The sequence below is a fragment of the Chenopodium album genome, chromosome 25 (genome assembly GCF_948465745.1).
Source record: "Chenopodium album chromosome 25, dcCheAlbu1.1, whole genome shotgun sequence".
Lineage (NCBI taxonomy): Eukaryota > Viridiplantae > Streptophyta > Magnoliopsida > Caryophyllales > Amaranthaceae > Chenopodium > Chenopodium album.
The window spans coordinates 5,807,015-5,830,393 of NC_137858.1; the positions used below are offsets into that span (position 1 = coordinate 5,807,015).

The 23,379-nt window shown below is 36.9% G+C and overlaps 2 protein-coding genes across 4 annotated transcripts; both read right to left on the minus strand.

The window, feature by feature from the left end:
- Positions 1–1,477: 1,477 nt before the first annotated feature.
- Positions 1,478–3,624, minus strand: LOC145615283 (thaumatin-like protein 1). Its single transcript, XM_081670348.1, has 3 exons — positions 3,393–3,624; positions 2,467–2,674; positions 1,478–2,242 (listed from the first exon to the last, which is right to left on the minus strand). The coding sequence occupies exons 1-3, from the start codon at positions 3,454–3,456 to the stop codon at positions 1,771–1,773; spliced, it is 744 nt and encodes a 247-aa protein (XP_081526474.1). The 5' UTR covers positions 3,457–3,624; the 3' UTR covers positions 1,478–1,770.
- Positions 3,625–3,962: 338 nt separating this feature from the next.
- On the minus strand, positions 3,963–21,177 carry LOC145613094 (protein VASCULAR ASSOCIATED DEATH 1, chloroplastic-like). 3 transcript variants are annotated; one of them, XM_081668150.1, is made up of 19 exons: positions 20,776–21,177; positions 20,574–20,633; positions 18,950–19,000; positions 18,665–18,730; positions 17,917–18,012; positions 17,710–17,811; positions 16,528–16,628; positions 16,274–16,452; positions 15,724–15,764; positions 15,481–15,568; positions 15,186–15,272; positions 15,044–15,098; positions 14,516–14,582; positions 8,981–9,077; positions 8,692–8,753; positions 8,560–8,602; positions 4,950–5,254; positions 4,499–4,795; positions 3,963–4,418 (listed from the first exon to the last, which is right to left on the minus strand). In XM_081668150.1, the coding sequence occupies exons 1-18, from the start codon at positions 20,938–20,940 to the stop codon at positions 4,544–4,546; spliced, it is 1,917 nt and encodes a 638-aa protein (XP_081524276.1). In that variant the 5' UTR covers positions 20,941–21,177; the 3' UTR covers positions 3,963–4,418; positions 4,499–4,543. The 3 variants fall into 3 exon arrangements, with proteins under 3 accessions (XP_081524276.1, XP_081524275.1, XP_081524277.1); XM_081668149.1 differs by having other exon boundaries at positions 4,950–5,257; positions 20,776–21,176; XM_081668151.1 differs by lacking the exon at positions 20,776–21,177 and having other exon boundaries at positions 4,950–5,257; positions 18,945–19,000.
- Between the last annotated feature and the right edge of the window lie 2,202 nt (positions 21,178–23,379).

The window sequence follows — 23,379 nt, forward strand, 5'->3', positions numbered from 1 at the left end:
ATACTTTGTTGATTAGTGTATTGTTTTCATTTTTACTGAACTGTGATTGATATTGTCATTTACAGTATATGTATATCAGTATTACACACCTCTTCCTTTGTGCAATTCTTGATGTAATATTGAATTGGAATTATTAATTATTACTGTTATTGGTGTAATAGTTGGAAATATGAGTAAAATTTACCTTTGATCTTAGGCTTACATGGGTTATAATGGATAAAGTATGATTCTTCTGAACCTAATGATGGAAACTTATAGGAGAGTCTGAAGCAATCATGTATATCTAGTATAGTTCTAAGGCTTGCTGTGTTCAGCAATGATAGGCCGCGGATTTATGTCATGTAATAGAGGAAAGTAAGGAAGTACATGTGGTGCACTAGTTGACATTTGAGGCTTATATATATTAGATGCCAGGAAATCATCGAGTTTGATAATGCAATGGTGCATATGTTTATTTAGATTATGAATCTAACTGGTGAGATGCATATTCGAGGGCTAGAAGATTCCATTGACTATAAGGGAGTACAACTGTTGTCAGATGGACTAGATTTAGGTTTTGCTAAGCAAACAAGTACATGTGAGGAAAAGTAATGGCAGTATTTTTATAACTAGCTAGTGTCAGATGCTTGTATATTTCTTGATTAGTTGGCACTTCTTGTCTATTTGGTCTTCGAGTGTGATTGGTTACAGGAATGGATTTGAGGGTAGTGATCCGATGGAGTCTAAGAACATTATAATTGGTGTTAGATGCTATCCATCGGTATGGCCTATTCACTCAGATGTCTTTGACAATCTAGGTGCAGTTCATTTGCTGAGGTTGTGTTATTCCAGGGTGTTTCTCAAAGTAAATGTTCTGCAGCAAATTTAATTTTAGGATAAGCCACTGACTGATGTGAGTAGTCTTAGAATGGACATTTTACTTTATGCTATATATATGATAGGATTACTCAGGTTTGATAGTAGTTCCTTTTTGTCTTGAGGGTCTAATTGGAGGTGTGGATTTGAAGACAAATGATTAATAATAATAAAGATTTGTGCTAGATTGGTTGAAACTTTGATGGGTTTTACTAGTGATAGTGTTTTTATTCTGTATACAGCCTCCTGGCTAGCTCATTACTAGGATTTGTCAAATCTGTTGGAATGATGTTCAGATGAAATAGAGATTGGATCCTCCCAAGCACTCTTTCTCCGTTTTTGTTATTTGATGCATGAATGGCTCAGTGCAGATTAGAGTGAAGATATCTGGTACTGCAGATGCTGTCGAAAGAGATTCAATATTCAAAGCCTTGAATTGACTTGGATGAAGCCCTGCTTTGCTATTGAGGGATCTGAATAAAGCTTAAGAGACTTTGACGAAGAGGAATCTTGTGGTATGAGAGGAGTTAATTCGTAGAGATCCTATTCGTAGATTCCTTTCTATCTTGGCATTGCATAATAGAATATCTTATGCTGACTACAGCCTGAATAAAGGGATAATCAATTAATCATTGCTTGGTATACTTAAGAATTTCTACATTTACACCATCTTACAATGTAAAAATTATGTCTTGCATATAATAGAATAATATTAGCCCCACTTGTTTAGAGCTGGCAACTTTGTTAATTAGGTTGTGCTGGTGTCTAAGATTCTCAGCTCGACCCCCTTTATATCGATTACCCTTAGATCTTCATACCTGATAGAATTATTAACACAGTAACTGCTTTAGTTCTACTTAAAAGAGTTAAAACGTACATGGTACTGGCCGTACTGTTCTTGTGGTTCCAAAAGAATCAAGGGCAAAAAGTGATGAGGTAGTTTACACCTGTAGGGCACGTAAAGGTGCTTGTAGAATCATCATAGACATAGCTATAAGCTTGAGGGCACCGATTCTTGAAGTATAGTGACTGATTTGTTGGTGGACATGTTTGCGGTGTCTTGTATTCCCCAGTACAACAATATTGCGGCTGGTTAAATACCAAACATGCACTCTTACAACCTATGGTACTACCTTTATTATCCTTAAAAGACAATGTTTCTGGGCACTCTGTGTTCAAATTGGCTGCACAACTTGTAGCAGGACACTCATTAGTCCCGCCTTGTGGGACCACTGATAATGGTAAGTTGAAGCCATCGACGAGGCTGATATCATAAAAGTCCTTGTTCATGCTTCCTCCAAGAGTGAATTCTGCCAAGGTTGCAGGTGGAGCTCCTCCTTTGCCATTACATGATTTCTCACCGGAACCACAGTCCCCTGTGCTGCACCTGGAAAACAATAACAGTGTAGATATAGCACGGGCTTATAAAATTGGTGGTGATTATTACAACTACGATCTCTTTAATATCTACATTATTGTTGAGACCTCAATTTATGTGTGCTACATGTAAATTGTCAATTGGCTGTGAAATAGAACCTTTTTTCGGGTTTGAGATACTTCTTTCAGTGAGCAGTGATGCTGCATGATATTCTTTCAGTATAGAGTACTAACCTGAATTTGCCCGTGGCATCAGATTGGCAAAATGAGCGTGCCCAAAACCTGCCAGACCAAGGAGTGGGTGCATCAAGTGTAAATGTGGCACCAATAGGAAGCTCAAATCCTGTCGACGATAATATTGGGCTGCCTGCACCAGAGAGAGTCCCTGGCCATATGGTATATGGGCAGTTGTTTTTGAATGTAAAGGCAATGGACTCTACCCCTGCATTTTGCATCCCGGAATGAGAAAAACAGTTGTGATATAAATATGATTAGTGAACATTAGTAGTGCTTTCCGGCTTACAAAATGACAAGTACTGTACACCAGACATACCATTATAAGAACAGTTGTTATTTCCTCCAAAGATAACGACTAATGGACTATATACTTTCACTTTCACGTGAAAGCTTCATTTCACAGACCACAACCACTTAAAGTGTATTTTCTCGCATGTTAATAGGACACAACACAAATAATTACTCGTAATAGTAATATCATGTGAACTTATCAAACACTTTCGTTGGGTTAATTTCATTGAGAAAATGAGTCAATTTCAAGAACAAAATTCTTATACTGTAATCTTTAACCACAACATCATATTTTAATACTTTTGCGATTTAGAATGTATAATTTGATAATAATCTATCACCAAACACCTCTGTAATACGTATATATTTTCCTTTAATTACTATCAGTTTCTTGGGGGGAAAAAGGAGGGATTGAGAGCTAGGACTCGAGTATTCGACAAACATGCTGTTTGATCATGCAAAAGCGAGTAAAAGTGATACATTACAGGAAATAGACATGTCTGGATATAATAGGAAGTATAACACAAAGGAGCCAAAAAATGAAGAAGATTGAAGTATGCATCAAATGATCATATACTAAACAAAAAAGTGCAAAAAGTTACGATTTTTTCAACACCCAAATACAAGATTACCTCTGAGATTGTTGACAGTAATCACGATTAAGATGATGAATAATACTAGCAATGGTGGTTCCATTAGCAATAATACATGAACCAATCTTTGGTTGTTGCCTCTTTCTTTCTATCTTCCTTGGTAGTTTGTAAGGGAGATAGAATTAATTAAGGTTTAGTGAGAACAAGTATTGTTTCTATATATTCGTAGTCGTACTATATATATTTACAGGACGAATGTAGTAAAGCTGGTTTTATCAGGTTAGTGTAAACACAAAAGTTTTTCTAAATGGGGTACAACTTATTAGAAACTACTATTTCATTCTCAACCACTATTGATAACTAATTTCATGTGATGGCAACCTAAAAAAGTAAAATGTTCGTAGATGGGTGTTCTATTAATAAGCTCATATGTGGTCTATAAAAAGCTCATCAGGTGAACCCAAGCTCAATATACAGGTTAGATTTCCGCTGAAATTGTGAAACAGAACTCACTTTGGCCTCTATATAAACCAAAGATAACCGAAACTACACAGCAGAAACATATTGCATAATTTAAGAAGAATGCATCATGACGATAACAAGAACATCTGAAGAACAATCACTTTAAGAATTTTGCACCATGATTCATTACAAGAACACCCTAATCTCCTTTGATTTCTATGTAACATTGAATTAATGCCACAATAAGCCATCAGCAGAACACCAATGGCCAACTGCATGCCTACCTCGTAATTTTCTCCTAAATCTTTTCCAGCAGATTTCACAATTCGTAATAGTTTTTACAAACTCCCTGCTAATCTTCCTGTCTTTGAATTTTTCAGTCCAATAAATTTACAACTTCCACTGCTACATACTTTGTATTGAATTAGTCTACTGGGTCACAAAGATCATAAGATTCATTAGCTAGACATATGAAGACATTGGATATAAAGTGCTACAAACAGGACTTTTTACATGTCTCTGAATATGCAAGTGTCATCCATGCAACCCTATACACACAAGATCCTTTCTGCACCGACCAACATTAAGTCACTGGCTGAAAACCTGAAACCAAATAAATTTATCATCGTATCAAAAAAAGCAGAGAGTAAAATTTTCAAATATAATGAGTATAAAAGGTATACCACTGATGGGACTGATAAAAGAATATACAAGAGCTCATGGGGCAGTCATCTTTGCTGCTTAAGTAGACGCTCAAAGTCCTTCAATTGTGTTTTCAAAAAAATGTGTTCATGTCTCATCCTTTCTAGCTGAGCCTCAACCACAAGCATCTCGTCCTTTAGCAGGTTTGCTCGTTTTTCCATCCAAGCCATTGCTTCTGCTGCTCTATGACCAACCCCTAGCCCCACGGAGCTTGTGTGATCTGCTTGAGGTGTTACGTACACTGGTTGTGGTCTACTTAATAGCACAACAATGCTGAGCTGCAGTGAGACACAGTAAAATATCAACCAACAGAACAGGCATACATAATAAATCTCTCAGTCGAATTAACTTCGAGTGAGTCTAAAAGTGACTAGTGCTCAGTGCTGACAGTGAATTTAAAAATGTAAGGAAAATATATGAACATTATCATACCTGCATTAAGAGGAGGATAATAGAAAATGCAATCACCAAAATTGGTTGGAGGTTGCCTCTACTACTCAAAAAAGTGCAGAACTTTACTGCAATCTCTCTCGAAGTAGAAGTTATTGCTGTAGTAGCATGAAGCAGATTCTCAAGTAAGCTATTTCTAATTTGTTCATGAGTGCTCCAAGAGTTAGCTACAGTATCAATTATCCCCTGCGGCTCACTCTTCCCTTGAAAACTTTCTGAGTGTTCTGCAGATCCTCCAGTGACTTCTTGATCAGCTTGGCCATCCTGGATTGTGTTAGGTACAACACCTTCTGCACACAAGATGTCCACAAATGAATGAAAAAAAAAGGGTGTGTGTAATAGATCAATCTGGAGGGGTAGTTTAGGTATTCTAGTATATGTTAATTTATTAGGGTTTATAGTCCTTAGTATAAATAGGTAGAGAGGAGTAGAATGAAGGCAGGCAGAAATTTGGTATGAACCCTTTAGAGAGTTATGGCCTAAAGCCATTTTGGAGAGTTGTGAGCTAAACTCACTTTCGAAGATTGATAGCCTTAAGCTATTAAATTATCGTTTGTAACCCTTTTACTATTATTAATCAATTTAAAGCTTTCACCTTTATTAATTTGCTGTTTAAAATCTGAAATCACTGGGTGACCGAACTCAGTCCATTACACTTGGTATCAGAGCGGTGTTCCTGGCTGTCCGGTGTCGGAAACCACCACTACGAAACTGAAAAAAAAAAATGGTGCTTGTTATTGCTGAGAGAGAGGCATCACAACTTATGCAAAATTGGATCCAAGAGGGATACGCATATATTTCCAGAAAGAGAGAGCGTGGTGTTTCAGATCTGAATGACGAACGAAGAGTCCGATGTGAGCTTCAAATTTCTGAGTTTAATGGTAGTAATCTGGATAATTGGGTACTTCAACTAGAGGATACTTTCCAAATTTTCCAATTAGACGAGGAGGTGAAATTGAAGGCTGCCATTATAGGGCTTAGCGGCGAAGCGTTGGAGTGGTTTGAAAGTGAGCACAGGTGGCTACCAATACGGGAATGGCGAATTCTGAAGAAAGTGTTGGCGAGTCGTTTCGGCTCGTCATCTATAACGCCCTGGTACGAGCAACCAACTCCAGTTCCGACACCATCAATCGAAGAGGAAACAAAGGCGCCATCTCAAGAATTCTCAAAGGAGGTAGAGGACAAAATCACTACCAAAGTCAATTCCCCAATGGAGATGAAGGGAGAAGATCATCAAGCAAAATCAGAAGACGAAAATGCGGATGATATAGAGGAGGAGCAGGTACACTCTATGTCAGAAGAAGAAAATGGATTTTTTGTTGGGGGTGTAGCCCTTGGTGGTTTGACAAACCTTGGTGGTGAGTTAAATTGTGTAGATAAGGGTTTTAGAGGAGTCGTCAAATCTAGTGGAAGGCTTGGTGACATTGGAGATGGATTTACCGGTGGGGGTCAAGGTGGCTTCGCCGGCGAATTGGGTGCAGGAGTTTCAGCCGGAAAGGTAGAGAGTGGTGGCAAGACCACCGCTAGTGGTGGCCTGAAAAGAGAAAGCGATGGCTGGATGAAGGGCAGATCTGGTGCAAGCGAGTCTGGTGCTGTACCTCATGGGCGCGCTGGTGGGTTGACGGGTGGTCGGGGTGGTGGGGTTAGCGTTTTCGAAGGTGGCTTGGGTGGCGACTTCGGTGGTGGAACTCGTGAAATTGGGGGTGTTTTTGATAGTGTTAGAGTGAGCGAGGCTAGTATCTTTTGTGGTGGTTGGTCAGGAAGATTTCTTGGGAAGGGCAGTGCCGATGCTAGTGGATCCGGCGGTGGTCCAGGTAGGACTGCCAGAGAAGGATTTAGCGAAGCGAACAAGGCTGGTAACGGCATTAGCTGTTCAGGTGGGTTCATGAGTAAGCCGACCAGAGAAATTAACTCAGGTGTTGATTTCGGTAAGGGGCAACAAAATAATTTGGCCGGTAACTTTTACACTGTTGGAGGGATTTTCGAGAGAGGCGGCACTGAAGGAAGTGGATCAGGTGGTGGTTCGGGTTGTCTGCGTTGGGCGAGTAAACAAAGGGCTGCAGGTGGTCCGAACTTGCAAAGTAGAGTTACAGTGAAGAACGGTGATTTTTCTGGTGGTTTTACAGGTGGTGGTAGCTTGTTCGAAAGTGGGCTGGGGTCCCCTGCAGGTGGCGGGACAGAAGGTGGAGAATCCCAAGGGTGGTGGGTATTTGGTAAGTTCCAAAAATCTGACGAAGGAAAGTTGTTGGGAAATTTGGGTGAGTCATACTTTGGCTTGGAGAGGAAGCCAATAGTGGAAGGTACTAGTAAGGGTAGACTTGTAAATGTGGGAGCTGATTACATGGCAGGGGCTGATAAAAGTGTTGACCCTATAGGAGTAGTTGGACTTGGACCACATGATATCTTCTCAGCTTGGAAGATGAGTTCAAATTATGTTGTTAAGGGTATTATAGTCATTTGTGTATTGGGAGACAAAACAAATACAAGTGTCAGAGATAAGCTCAAGGGCAACGTGTTTACAATCTTCTTCCTATACCCTAATGAGTCTAGCAGCAATTTCTTTTATGAAGCCAGACCCTTAATTGGGCTCACCACAACAAGGCCCACTACCCCATTCCATGCTCCCAAGCCTAACATCTCTACCCCACAACCATTTTTAACATCCAACACCCTTTATAAACTAAACCCATCTTTAAAGCCAATCCTTTTTTATTTCCTAATCTTAGTTCAGGCACAAAAGTTTGGGCCCAAGATTTATGACTATATTTCTAAGTCCAATCTTACCATATTCTTTAACCCAGATTATCCCACCCTCCAACTCCCAACTTCTTCCATTCAAACAATTGTTGACCTGCTCCGAGTACAAGCCTACATACCAAGCTATACTTCATTTCTTCCCAGATTGCACACTTCTTGTTTTACCACTGACTTCATCCTAATTCCAATTACTTCCCTTGACAAGCTGCTGCGTTTTTCTGCTATGTTTAGGCTCCTAGAGGGAGTACTAACTCTCAACAAGGAACAACATTCCTCAATGCAGTCCGCTCTTAATTTTCGCCTATTCAAGAGCTGGAACAGTGGTCAGAGTTGCCAAGGCCGGAAATCGAATGCTGACTATTATCCACCTTGAGGACAAGGTGAAAGTTTAGGGGGCCGGTATTGTAATAGATCAATCTGGAGGGGTAGTTTAGGTATTCTAGTATATGTTAATTTATTAGGGTTTATAGTCCTTAGTATAAATAGGTAGAGAGGAGTAGAATGAAGGCAGGCAGAAATTTGGTATGAACCCTTTAGAGAGTTATGGCCTAAAGCCATTTTGGAGAGTTGTGAGCTAAACTCACTTTCGAAGATTGATAGCCTTAAGCTATTAAATTATCGTTTGTAACCCTTTTACTATTATTAATCAATTTAAAGCTTTCACCTTTATTAATTTGCTGTTTAAAATCTGAAATCACTGGGTGACCGAACTCAGTCCATTACAGTGTGACTGTAATTGGACCACTCGATGCAGAAAATTAAAGTGGTTGCTGGTCAATAAAATACACGCACAAAGTCATGCTAAGAACATCTTGATATTAAAATGTCACTGTACCTTCTGGTTTCTCAATGTTCTTCTTCTTTAATAGTTCATGTGCCTGAAAGAAATTTTAAAAATAAATTCCTCACTGAGAATAAAACTATAGGGAACTCCAATATAAAGGCAGCACAGGGAAAAGGACAATACAAGTTCTATCCAGGTTGCAAAAACTTCTCGACACTCTTCCACGGTTGATTGCTCAATCTTACCTGTATGATAATAGCAAGATAAAAGCAACTAGAATCAATCAAATACATCCAGGAAAAGTATACAAGGGGACAGAGATCAAAATCTGCATCCCAATCAAAAAACATAATGCTGGTAATACACAGAAAAAAAAAAGATAAAAAAAAATCTGGCAGGCAATAAGTCAACCAATACAAGGGATCTGCCGCTCCAGTTCTCACATGCAGAGAGAGAGAGAGAGTTAACAAACCTTTCCACATGGTTTTCTTAGAAAAAGACACATTTATAAAAACTTGCAATATACAACCTTCTGATTCATCACTGTCTTTCCGAACATCCCAGATTCCCTAAAAAGGCATTTGAAAATATGTTTAATAACAGAATTTTACTAAATTGAAAAAAAAAAAAAAAAAATCAAACAAACAAACAAAAAAAAAGCAGAGATGGATCCCATAGCAGCCCATTGGGATTCATACCAATGGACAGAGACCAGTAACATCAGAAGAAAAAGCCTCATATACGTAGTATTAGAAGTTATATTTACTTTCCAAATTAAACAGCACGCCTCAAAGCTTAAACACAGGCATATCTAAGAAAAATTTAGAGCTAACCTACCTAAGGTCAATGTGGGTACATCAATGTCTACAAAAAAAACTAAACCAGAAACTATGCAAGATGCTGGGCCTACTGACTTCACCATCTCAAAAGATTATAGATACTGTGTTATAACCTTTAATTTTGTAATTTTTGGACCTTTTTTAGCCCGAATATAAAAATTGTCGAGATGTTTACCATGGTCCCTTATATCCTCCAAAAGTCCAATTGGTGGCGGTGGAACCACCCAATATACACTTAAATGGTAATTTTACCCATTCACAACTTGAAATGATTTCGTAAAATCAAGTCTACCACGTACGTTTATAACAATATATAATGATCATATATGGTTTTAAACGATAGTATTTGACCCCGAGATATATACCCTAGAGTCTTAACACTTTTCACCATCGGGCCTCGAAACCTCAAAATTTCCTCAAAAAGCTTGGATTATAGCCTTCAATTTTGTAATTTTTTTGACCATTTTTCGTCCGGAAATAAAAATTGTCAAAATATTTACCATGGTCTCTAATACCCTCCATGAGTCCAATTGGGTCAATGGAACCATCCAATATGCCCTTAAACGGTCATTTTACTCGTTCACAACTTGCAGTGATTTCGTAAACTCAAGCCTACCACGGACGTTTATGACAACATAGAATGATCATATATGGTTTCAAACGGCATTATATAAACTCGAGATGTATCCCTTAGGGTTTCAAGGGTTTTAAGGGTTTTCGCCACCGGGCCTCGAAATTCCTCAAAAAGCGTGGATTATAACCTTCAATTTTGTAATTTTTTGACCTTTTTTCGCCCGGAAATAAAAATTACCGAGATGTTTACCATGGTCCCTAATACCCTCAAAGAGTCCAATTGGGTCGGTGGAACCATCCAATATGCTCTTAAAAGGTCATTTTACTCGTTCACAACTTGAAATGATTTCGTAAAATCAAACCTACCAAGGACATTACAGACAATATATAATGATCATATGTGGTTTCAAACGGAATTATATAACCCCGAAATGTATCTCTTACGGTCTCAAGGCTTTTAGTCATCAGACCCCAAAACCTTAATACTTCCTCAAAAAAACGTGGATTAGCCTTCGATTTTGTGATTTTTTTACCTTTTTTTGCGAAAATAAAAATTGCCGAGATGTTTACCATGGTTCCTAATATCCTCCTAAAATCAAATTGGGTCGGTGGACCATCCAATATGCCCTTTAACGATCATTTTACTCGTTCACAACTTGAAGTGATTTCGTAAACTCAAGCCTACCACGGACGTTTATGACAACATATAATGATTATATATGGTTTCAAACAGCATTATATAACCCCGAGATGAATCCCTTAGGGTTTCAAGGGTTTTGGCAACCGGGCCCGAAACCTCAAAATTTCTCAAAAAGCGTGGATTATAGCCTTTAATTTTGTAATTTTTTTACCATTTTTCGCCCGGAAATAAAAATTGTCGAGATATTTACCATGGTTCCTAAAACCCTCCAAGAGTCCAATTGGGTCGGAGGAACCATCCAATATGCCCTTAAGCAGTCATTTTACTCGTTTAATACTTGAAGTGATTTCGTAAAATCAAACCTACCACAGACGTTACAGACAACATATAATGATCATATGTGGTTTAAACGGAATTATACGACCCCGAGATGTATCCCTTAGGGTCTCAAGGCTTTTCGCCGCCGGCCCCGAAACCTCAAAATTTTCTCAAAAAGCGTGGATTATAGCCTTCGATTTAGTAATTTTTTGACCTATTTTCACTCGAAAATAAAAATTGCCGAGATGTTTACCATGGTCCCTAATATCCTCCGGGAGTCAAATCGGGACGATAGAACCATCCAATATACGGTCATTTTACCCGTTCACAACTTGCAGTGATGTCTAAACTCAAGCCTACCCCGGACGTTTATGACAACATATGATGATCATATATGGTTTCAAACAGCATTATATAACCTTAAGATGTATCCCTTAGGGTTTCAAGGGTTTTCGCCACCAGGCCACGAAACATCAAAATTTCTCAAAAAAGTGGATTATAGCCTTCGATTTTGTAATTTTTTGTTCTTTTTTCGCCCGGAAATAAAAATTGCCGACATGTAAACCATGGTCACTAATATCCTACGAGAGTCAAATTGGGTCGGTGGAACCACCCAATATGCCCATAAACGATCATTTTACCCGTTCACAACTTGAAGTGATTTCGTAAAATTAAGCCTACCACGCACGTTACAGACAACATATAATGATCATATGTGGTTTCAAACGAAATTATATGACCCGTAGCCCTTAGGGTCTCAAGGCTTTTCAACACCGGGCCCCGAAACCTCAAAATTTCCTCAAAACGCGTGGATTATAGCCTTCAATTTTGTAAATTTTTTGACCATTTTTAAGACCGGAAATAAAATTTGCCGAGATGTTTACCATAGTCCTTTATATCCTCCGGGAGTCCAATTGGGTCGGTGGAACCATCCAATATGCCCTTCAACGGTCATTTTACCCGTTCACAACTTGCAGTCATTTCGTAAACTCAAGCCTACCACGGACGTTTTTGACAACATATAATGATCATATATGATTTCAAACGTCATTATATAACCCCGAGATGTATCCCTTAGGGTTTCAGGGTTTTCGCCATCGGGCCCCGAAACCTCAAAATTCCTCAAAAAGCGTGAATATATAACCTTTAATTTTATAATTTTTTGAACTTTTTTCGCCCAGAAATAAAAATTGTCGAGATGTTTGCCATGGTCCCTAATACCCTCCAAGAGTCCAATTAGGTCGGTGGAACCATCCAATATGCCCTTAAATGGTCATTTTACCCGTTCACAACAAAAAGTGATTTCGTAAAATTAAGCCTACCATGGACGTTACACACAACATATAATGATCATATGTGGTTTCAAACGGAATTATATGACCCCGAGATGTATCCCTTAGGCTCTCAAGGCTTTTTGCCACCAGGCCCCGAAACCTCAAAATTTCCTCAAAAAGCGTGGATTATAGCCTTCAATTTTGTAATTTTTTTGACCTTTTTTCGCCCGGAAATAAAAATTGTCGAGATGTTTAACATGGTCCCTAATATCCTCCGGGAGTCAAATTGGGTCGGTGGAACCATCAATTATGCCCTTAAACGGTCATTTTTACTCGTTCACAGCTTGAAGTGATTTCGTAAAATCAAGCCTACCACGGACGTTACACACAACATATAATGATTATATGTGGTTTCAAACGGAATTATATGACCCCGAGATATAGCCTTTAGGGTCTCAAGGCTTTTCAACACCGGGCCCGAAACCTCAAAATTTCCTCGAAAAGCGTGGATTATAGCCTTTAATTTTGTAATTTTTTTGACCTTTTTTTAGACCGGAAATAAAAATTGCCGAGATGTTAACCATGGTCCCTTATATCCTCCGGGAGTCCAATTGGGTCGGTGGAACCATCCAATATGCCCTTAAACGGTCATTTTACCCGTTAACAACTTGAAATGATTTCGTAAAAGCAAGTCTACCACGTACGTTTATGACAACATATAATGATCATATATGGTTTCAAACAACATTATTTGATCCCGAGATATATAACTTAGGGTCTTAACACTTATTACCACCGGGCCTTGAAACCTCAAAATTTTCTCAAAAAGCATTGATTATTATAGACTTCAATTTTGTAATTTTTTAACCATTTTTCGCTCGGAAATACAAATTGTCGAGATGTTTACCTTGGTTCCTAATATTCTCCTGGAGTCTAATTGGGTCAGTGGAACTATCCAATATGCCCTTAAACGGTCATATTACTCGTTCACAACTTGAAGTAATTTCGTAAAATTAAGCCTACCACGGACGTTACAGACAACATATAATGATCATATGTGGTTTCAAACGGGATTATATGACTCCGAGATGTATCCCTTAGGGTCTCAAGGCTTTTTGCCACCAGGCCCCGAAACCTCAAAATTTCTTAAAAAATGTGGATTATAACTTTCAATTTTGTAATTTTTTGACCTTTTTTTGCCCGGAAATAAAAATTGCCGAGATATTTACCATGGTCCCTAATACCCTCCAAGAGTCCAATTAGGTTGGTGGAACCATCCAATATGCCCTTAAACGGTCAATTTACCCGTTCACAACCCGAAGTGATTTCGTGAAATTAAGCCTACCACGGACTTTATAGACAACATATAATGATCATATCATTCATATGTGGTTTCAATCAGAATTATATGACCTCGAGATGTATCCCTTAGGGTCTCAAGGGGCCCCGAAACCTCTAAATTTCCTTAAAGCCTTTGATTTTGTAATTTTTTTACCTTTTTTTGTCCGGAAATAAAATCGCCGAGATGTTTACTATGGTCCCTAATCCGGGAGTCAAATTGGGTCGGTGGAACCATCCAATATGCCCTTAAACGGTCATTTTACCCGTTCACAACTTGAAGTGATTTCATAAAATCAAGCCTACCACGGACGTTCAGACAACATATAATGATCATATGTGGTTTCAAACGGAATTATATGATCCCGAGATGTATCTCTTAAGGTCTCAAGGCTTTTCGCCACCGGGCCCCGTAACCTCAATATTTCCTCAAAAAGCGTGGATTATACCCTTCGATTTTGTAATTTTTTGACCTTTTTTCGCCCAGAAATAAAAATTGCTGAGATGTTTACCATGGTCCCTAATATCCTCCGAGAATCAAATTGGGTATGTGGAACCATCCAATATGCCCTTAAATGGTCATTTTACCCGTTCACAACTTGCAGTGATGTCTTAAACTCAAGCCTACCACAGACGTTTATGACAACATATGACTAGTTGACTAGACCTACCTCAAGGCAGCTACTAGCAATTGATGACCACGAGCTCACTTAGTAAACCACATAATATTAATCAGAACATTCTGTTCTAGACTATGCATGTATCTTTCTAGCCTTCTAGGACTATTACCTCTAAACCAGCATATTTACAAATTGAAACAATTATTTTGAAGTATGGGGGAGATTTATGGATAGAAATGATCAATAACATAAACAAAAGACCAAAACCAAAACCTAATGTCTCTACCAAAAATCAGGACGCATATATTACCGTTCAAAGAAATACATATATGGAGAAAAATATTTTACTATGAAGACTGATCAATTAAGTAAAAAAAAAAAAAAAAAATCAGCAGGAAAATTTACCTCAACAGTAAAGTAATCTGCATAAGGAACATCACTCACTTCCTGTGAAGTTCTGATAACAAGATGGCTGGCAACATATTGAAAAATTTTAGTGTCAAAAACAATGGCGTAGTGCATTACTCATATTTAGCAGTCATTATAAATCACTTATTGCAAAACTAAAATAAGCCGTGGCAACACTAAAGTAGTAAAAGTACTGCCAATGAGTATAGCATGATTTGATTGGGTAAAAAAGTGAAATAATCAGCTTTTCTTCTTTTTTTTTTTCATTTTTTTTTTCTTGTAGAAAATCCATTGCTATGCCAGGCCAAAAAGACATGTAGACTAACTGTTAAAATATGGTCATCAACTTTTCACAAGTATTAAGTTCCAGAATTAATAAATGATTAAATTCCCAGTAAATCATGATCTTCAAAAGAAATAATTTGGAATGTAAAGTCAAAAGAAGTTAGATAAACAATGTAGCCATTTAGTGTTTTGTGACGATGACACATAAGCATTCCAAGAATCATGCAGTGTACAGTGTACCTGTCCTTGTAAACCTGAAATTTCTGTGTCTCCTTGCAGCCACCACATTTTGCCCCTTAAAAAACAGAAGGAATCAGCCTCTAAGGCCATACTCAAAAAATCTGTTTAAATATGATACTGATTCAATAGAGATGTAGCATACCAAAATATATTTTCACCGGATGCTGAAAACTTTTCTCACGAGTATATCCAAACTTATCATGAGGCAACCATGAAGTGCACCTAAAATCTGTATTCATATAAACAATAAGCAACATACTTCAGGCAAACTAGGTAAAAGAGTTCTATAGCCTAGCTTCCTTCTTTACACCTTTTTCTAGGCAATGAAGCTCTTAAAAATTACTATCTCCCAATTCCTTCTTTTTTTGAATAATCAGGTTTCCTTCGTATAAGGTTCATATATACAGTGTAAAGTTCACATCTACTGAAAGGAATACCTTTATCTCCGCATTTGTTATGGAAGGATTCAACAAAACCAACAGCTTCGTCAGAAATAAATAGATTGAAGAACTGCTCAACATTTATCTGCATTTCACAAGAAGATTTGATGTAATATCAAATTAATGGAAATCAGCAACATATAGCTGCAATATAGATCACCATAGCACCACACAACAACCATCGTAAGGAATGAAAATAAATACTCTTAGATTGTAGGTAAGAAGAAGAGCATAACATACCGGAAATTTGGACTCCGCAATCTTGGTGTAACTTTTAGGTACTGCACATTGGAGAGGCACCGTCAGAAAAGTAATCTATAGAATCATTGGTTAAGGATCATGAAGTGTGGATTTATAGAAGGTAATCTATGCCTAAGAGTACAGAAATATAGCATATGAACAAAAATTGAAAACAGGTATAATGTGCTCATATTTGCCTTCTATCTAAAAATTGATAAGAGGTGAACAAAGCCTGCATCAAACTTTTTGTTAAATTTGTGGTCCTTTCACTATGAAATCATTTCACTTCTAAGTTCTTACTAATCAAAGCTATATAGTTCACTAGCACAAAATTTAATTCTAAATAATCGAGTAACCTGAATTAACTCTTGACAACTTGGATAATTGATTATCTTTTATCTGCCACCAAGCTCTCTACTTAGAAGAAAAAGGAAGCATCTCTAGCAAAATAATCAACGTATTTTATAGAAGGAATGTAATATGTTTCCAGGATCTAACAAATTTGAAGCACACAGCTGGAATCAACAAAAAAGAAGAATGAGTAGTTTACTTTCAGGAGCATCCTGAGTTTCCAGGTTCCAATTGATAGACCGCAAAGATGTAGAAGGTCCTGCATCATCTTGTTTCTCTTCCATCACATGAGGAACTTCTGAGGCAGTTGACTTAGCATTATCAAGCACATGATCTGGAGAAGGTTTGGTATCTTCTGATGTAGACTCCTCCAAATTCCTGAGATGAGTCCCAAATAAGAAAGCCAAATAGCTGAATCTCAAACAGAATTTCAAAGAGTTGCTCGTGAATTACCTCTCATCTATATCACAATCACTCGCAGGGGAATCAGAGAGGTTGGTGTTTTCAGCTGGAACATCTCCATTTAACTGGGAACTGCTCTCGGATTTAGAATCCTAATTGTTGAAAGGGTCCAAAGTGTTAATACACAAATTTTATTGAAAAACCTGAGGTTCATATACAAATCCACAAAATTTTATAGCTGCAATAAAGTTGTATATTACTGCCAACTAGTCATCGTAATCAAGTTCCTTCCCTAGTAACAGCAGCTTATGACATTTTTTTTTAATGATCCCAAAAGATAATCAAACAATTATGAAGGCAAGGTCAAGCAAAAACAGGCATATTATTTCACATAGTTGGAGTAAGATCATCTTTAGTGTTCTAATCTATTAAGCATCAAATTTCAATTGTATCAAAGAATCACTGTTTTTTGACCACTTGAATTATAACAAACTAAAATTAAAATAGCTCGTTAAGCTATGTATGCTTCCTATTTATTTTGAAGTAGGTATTGTTGTTGTATAAGACATTTGAAGAGCTTTGTGTTATTGTAGGAATCACAAGATCTTTAAAATCTAAAAATTGGTGACTTTTGTAGACAAATAAAGCAAGTATCATAGAGCATAAAAAATAATCAAGCTCCAAAAAGAGTCCTCTTTAATTGGACTTTCAATCTCTACAGACTTTTTTTTTTTTTTTTTTTGTGGGCAAAAATCTGCCATTGACATAATTTAATCACATAAGTGACTCAACCCAACCTAGGTACACTTCAGGGTTTTGAATAAGCAAGTAAAACCCCTCCCTCCTGAGAATTGAAAGACTATTCACTCCCATGATTAACTTTTCTCCACATCAAGCAAAATTTCACACACAAAATCTACCCCTCCTCCTTCCCAAAAAATAAATATATAAAGACTATCAGACTCTCCAGATATAAATGTGTCACAAGCAAAAGCCCTGTATAAATATAAAATAGTAATAAATTAAGCCCTTTTCCAGAAATACAGCATGCTTATATTTGCATTTGATGGGACAGAAACAACAGATCACATTGATGAAACTCATACAGCAGGATATCAACTTTAATGAATTTCATGTATATGGAATGTGCTAAAGTTTGAATCAAAATCATACTTCATAATTCTCAACGATAAGTCTATTAACAATAAGTGAATAAATATAAAATAGTAATACCTGTCGATCTAATATCCTTTTAGAACCATTACTCTGATGTGACCATCCATCATCAATAAGCTTAAAAGCTTCATCACGGGACAAAAAAGAAGCGAAAAAGTGCTGCCAAACCATGAGAAATCATGCAAATCAATCAAAATCGAGACCTCATCTACATATCAAATTTCGAGCACCATAGGCCACACATAATGATGAAAATTTAGTTACCTTCTTTCCAGCAGCCACAATTTCAATTGCATTAGGAAAGATTCCAGCCGTTTTTGCTCTTCGTACAGATGTGACTTCTTGAAGAGAGATTATTTTCTGGAGCAAAATAAAGTCCAACCACAAAGAAAGTCAAGTTCTTAATGCAAGTGTGAATAGTCAAAAAACAACAGTAGGAAATGTGACAAAAGAATAGCCCTCCCCATTAAGTGGTGGTACTAGATACCCCCAGCTTCCCAAGACATTGGCATGAATTCCGGGTAAGAGCATGATTTCAAATGTCAGACATGTCAAGGATCAAATTTGAACAAATGATGACACTGCCCAGGTATTGAACACAGGTTCAATAAAACGTCATTTATAAGACATATTCCAATTTGAACAGACTATTTGCATTTTCCCTGTATTTTCAACTTTTTTTTCTCTGCAATATCAGGCTCAAGAAAATGGAAGTGACAGTTCAGGATTCCATTTACATGTCCAAGAGTTGATTGTCTGACATGGGTACATAAAATCATAGGTTTCCCATTTGTTGTTTGGAATTTGTGTCTTAAAAAGTATAGGCAAAGTGGTATAACCTGTTAAGAAAAACCTATTGATACAAATGTGAATCCTCAAGGAGAGAAAGACAACAGTCAATTACTCGGAAATCTAAGCTGCTTCAGTCAGTTCAAATTTTTAATGTTTCATAGAAATCATATTTAACATCATCACTATATCACGTAGCATAGAGATAAGAATAGCAAGTTACCTTTGTTTCAAATCCAAAGATGTTGGAGTAAAAGCATATGTAGTTCTCAAACAAGTACATATGCCCCTGCACAAACAATCACAGTGGCAAAATGTAAGAATAAGATTAGACACTATTTTTATCCATTTTGATGCAGAAATCAACTAAAAGCCAATAAATGGTCAGCAATTGAGATAACAAGAAATATATTCACTGCACCCCTGATGAGAAAAGCAATGAAGAAAAACAACAAATAGTAAATTAAAAAGGTAATAATAATAAAGAAGGGAATAGAATCAACCTTACCTGAAGAAGAATGTTCTCTTGTAATGCACAATTAAAATCCTGTAGTAGAACCTGAAATAAAGGAAGTAATCGAGCTGTAAATCACTTCTGTATATTGGGGAATAAAACTTACGATAAGGATATAATCTGCAATGAAAGTTTATCATGGTTTCAATTACAAACAAAAACTTGTGTAGTTGACTACTAATTGAAGGATCATCAGAACTTGTAGAAAATTCATCAATTATGAAGCTAAGTCAGCTAACACATATCAAACGCACACAAGAGTAATCTGAAATATCATCAGAAGTTGTAACTGTTAGGAAGAATCAAAGATAGAAACAAATCCAAGTACACAGCCATAGACCAATATCATTCCTCCATCTCAATACCTTTAAGCTGAGGGTGGGTTGGGGGAATAGCACATTAAAGTTGTATGTTGCAACCTGCCCCCATAGTTTGTCAATGAGATACTTCATGAGTCACGTACACCAACAAATCTCGTTTGTCAGGACCAAACTCAATACATGGCGGCTGCGCCTTGAACATCAAATTAACATGGGTCCTTAAGGTCTAAAAGTGCAAACTAAGCGCTATCGCACATTGATTTGCTCGTGGACAAGACTATTCTTCCATAAATGACACGAGCACAAGTACAACCTTGTGCTGGTTCACTGCTGAGACTATTAGTTGCGTGATCTTCAGCAAAAGACCATAATCGTTTCTAGAATCTGGTTCCGAATACTCATAGGATTTGTTTCCTCTCAAGTTCACTTCACAGATATATAAGAAGAATGTTTTAAATGTAAATATCCTGATGCATGTGTTTAATTTTTCGGCATATGCCATGATACTAATTTTGGAGTGCATCTAGGTGCATAGGGCCTATGTGTTTCACATGCACATAGGAGGTTATTTTGGGGTTTTGTTATTTTTTCACTCTCCCTTAATGGTATAGTGGTACATTTAATGTACCATTATATATGTAGTGGTACAAATTTTGCACCACCGCTTTTTCTCATGTTTATTTACAAAAATGTCATCCTATTTGTTTCATTGGCACATGGGCCCTATGCGCCAATACTTCTCCCTTATTTTGGCCAAAACCCCAATCAGAAAGAAGAATAGGCAGCAAGCAGAGTGTATAACGTACATTCCTTCTATGCAAGTGCACAACTGAGAATTCGATTACTAAGTTAACTTAATACCTCCCTACTCTCTAACTCTAGTTAAATCGGAAAAGGATGGTGTATGTGTATCTCTATAGGATGGAAACTATACATCCATTGTATATATGTTCAATGAATCCCCAACTATGCAAGGAGCTGTGAGGTTCGGGCGCATTCACAATCGAGCTGGCTCAACAATGTGACGCAAATATGTTTGTACAATCATATACTGTAATACTATACATACTCAAGCAGTTATACACAATTCAATAATCCCAAACTGAGAATATTGATGATATTATTAATATATGATCAAAATTAGGTTTGATCACAAGTGGTTGAGATTTTCATGTCAATTAATATACAATTTACTACCATTTCAATAATTGATACTAAACTTATATAACAAAATTCCCTAATAATTGAATGAACATTCAACACCAAATTTTCTACCAGTAAAAAGTGAGTTGACTTACTTCTTCAGAAGGCAGACGAAAAAGCTGGCGATACTCTTCACTTTTAAGCAAATCCAAAGCCTACAAAAATCAATCATTCAAAATTCAACAATTCAACATCAAATTCAAAATATCATCAACAATTCAACAATCAGAAAGCGTTGATCAACTTCAAACAACAGCAAAATCGCAAAAAATCAAGAAAAATTCAAGATAAACAAACCTGAGAATCGGCATTTCTGGAGAAACTGGAAGCTCGAGTGATACGATCAGAGAGGTCGGAGGAACTTCCGGCGACAGCAGATTCCGACGAGTGGCGCGGAGGAGAGAGAGCAGGAGAAGACACCATGGTTTGAGACGAAGGTGGACTGGCCAAAGCGGCCGCCATTGAAGGAGAGAGGATAGAGAAAGTGAGGAAGATGATGAGAGAGAAAGAGTAGTAGCAGTGAAGGAAGAAGGTTGGTTGGTGATGAATGAGTATGAAGGTTGTAGTTAACCGACAAAACTGGTGATGAATTTTTGTGATGGTTCAAGAAATTAGGGAGGAAGGAACTTTGTTGAAAGGTTGATGTTAGACTTAGTTTTGTTTGTTGTAATGGTGAACTTCCTTTTTTTTGTCTTAAAGTTGAGAGTGTGCGCAAAGTCTATTTGGAGTAATGTTTACACGAAATGGAGTATTCGTGTATAATTTGGGTACTTATGTTGTTGTGATTAGTTGAGTATGTCTTAAATTTTGAAATTAGAGTGTATCTGTTATTGAAGGTTAAGTTCCATCATATGTTAAGATATTATTTGAAATTGGGGCATCCCATATTGATCGTAATGATAAATATTATTTGTTTATTTAATGGCAATATTGTATATAAAAGGAACAGTGATACTACCACGTCAGAGTGATGGTGCTCATGTTTGCTGCTTAGTTGTATTATGTTGCTAAAATGGACATTTCACTAACAGAAAGCTTCCTCCATCATTGGAGCTCCCTCCTTTGTTGTGGTGGCGACGATGATGGGTTTCGGTGAGCAAATGGGAAGATCGGTGGTGGCTGTGATGGGTTTCGGGGAGGAAAGGGGGACACCGGAGGAAATGATGCTTCACTTACGGAAAAATAGAGCAAGGTGATAGTGGTTGCAAATGTGTAAGAGAAGAGAGGGTGATGAAGCTTGGAAGATGGAGTAAGGTGGTGGTAACTCATCAAATGAATGATGAGTCAGCAATTTATGTTGCTTTTTTTTACAACTTCACTACTAGACTAACATACTTTGTTGATCAAAAGATAAACTTCTGTTTCCTCCTTGAGATTATGATTATAGAGATATATCCATATATAAGGATGTTTGGATTCTTAATTAAGTGGAGTTTTAAATTTTTTTTCGACATAAATTCCATACTAAGCTTTCAAGCAAAGCCCTAATTATGATATGCTCTATATTTAATTTCTTTTTTTCCATGTTATTGCTTAGAAAAAAAAAAATTATTTAGGACTGATCTAAACCTTCAGTTTATATTTTGGATTGTTTTGCCGAATCCGGTCCAAGCATCATCAATTCGGTCTTCGTGTCTTGAATTATCAAATTCTCAATCTTTGGTTCGACCTAAATTTAGACGATGAACAAATCTAGTAATGCGTTTCAAGTCGACCCATGAGCCAATTATGGTCAATCATCATAATAGTGTTGGCCCAACAAACATCACTACATTATCATGTTGGGCCAACCCAATAATACAAAGGGTTATGGGTTGGCTTTTGGCACAACCCATTTCCATTTTTGTAATCAATCAAGATGGGATTAAACAAAACAAGCACATAATTAGTTCAATGGAGGAGAAAAAAGCATGATTAATAAGTTAATTAGCACTACTATCCCTAACAAAGACTTTTGATGCACAATACCCAAAATACAAGTGTAAAAAGAATCATGAAAAAACCCACTCCACTCCATCCCCACCCACCACTCTTGATTGCTTTTGCTTCCTTCTTCCAACTTTTGCTAATTCCAACAATTTCTTATAAATTTTCCCGGCTACTTTCATTATTCAAACCTTGTCTTTGCCACTTTTCTAAAAGCTAAGGTAGGAAAGAAATTTATGTCCCACTTAAATTAATTTAAATCAAATTCATAATAATTATAAAATAAAATAAAACACTTTCCTTTTTATGGGAATGTGAGTTGATGACCTACGGTTTTTGTAGTAAAATACTTTGAAGCTAATCATTTGAATCACTAACTCTTTTGGTTTTATGGGATTGAAGAATTCTTATGACCCACATAACAAGCTTTATTTTCTTGATCTTGATCATCATCGTTACCACCAATTGTAGGAAATTTATACTTATATTTTTGGACAATCATATGATACTATATAAATTTATGTTTTTTATATCATCCCAATAATATGCCACATAGCAATATTTTAATAATATACTCATTTCATATTACCATTGACTTGACCATTATGGAAACACTCATTTTCAATGTTAAATAATAGCAAGAGGTATATGTATATTATATCTAGATTAAAAGGAAAAGGTTTTGAGCTTAATTAATTAGTAAGAACCCCTTTATATATAAGGTCTAAAATGTGTAGCTAGTTTGTGTGGGTTGGAAGTCACCTTCCACCGATTCCTTCAAACTCAACTTCGATCGATGGGTTTGCTTCTTTCATATTGTCTATGATGGCAATAATATTAAAAATATGTCAATTTAGCGACTATGGCTAAATCTTGTCCTACAGTGCCTTAAAATCACCTAATTATTTACTTGATGAATTGTGGATGCTTTGTAATGTAATTTTCAACTCGAATGTAATGGTGGATCTCGTTTTC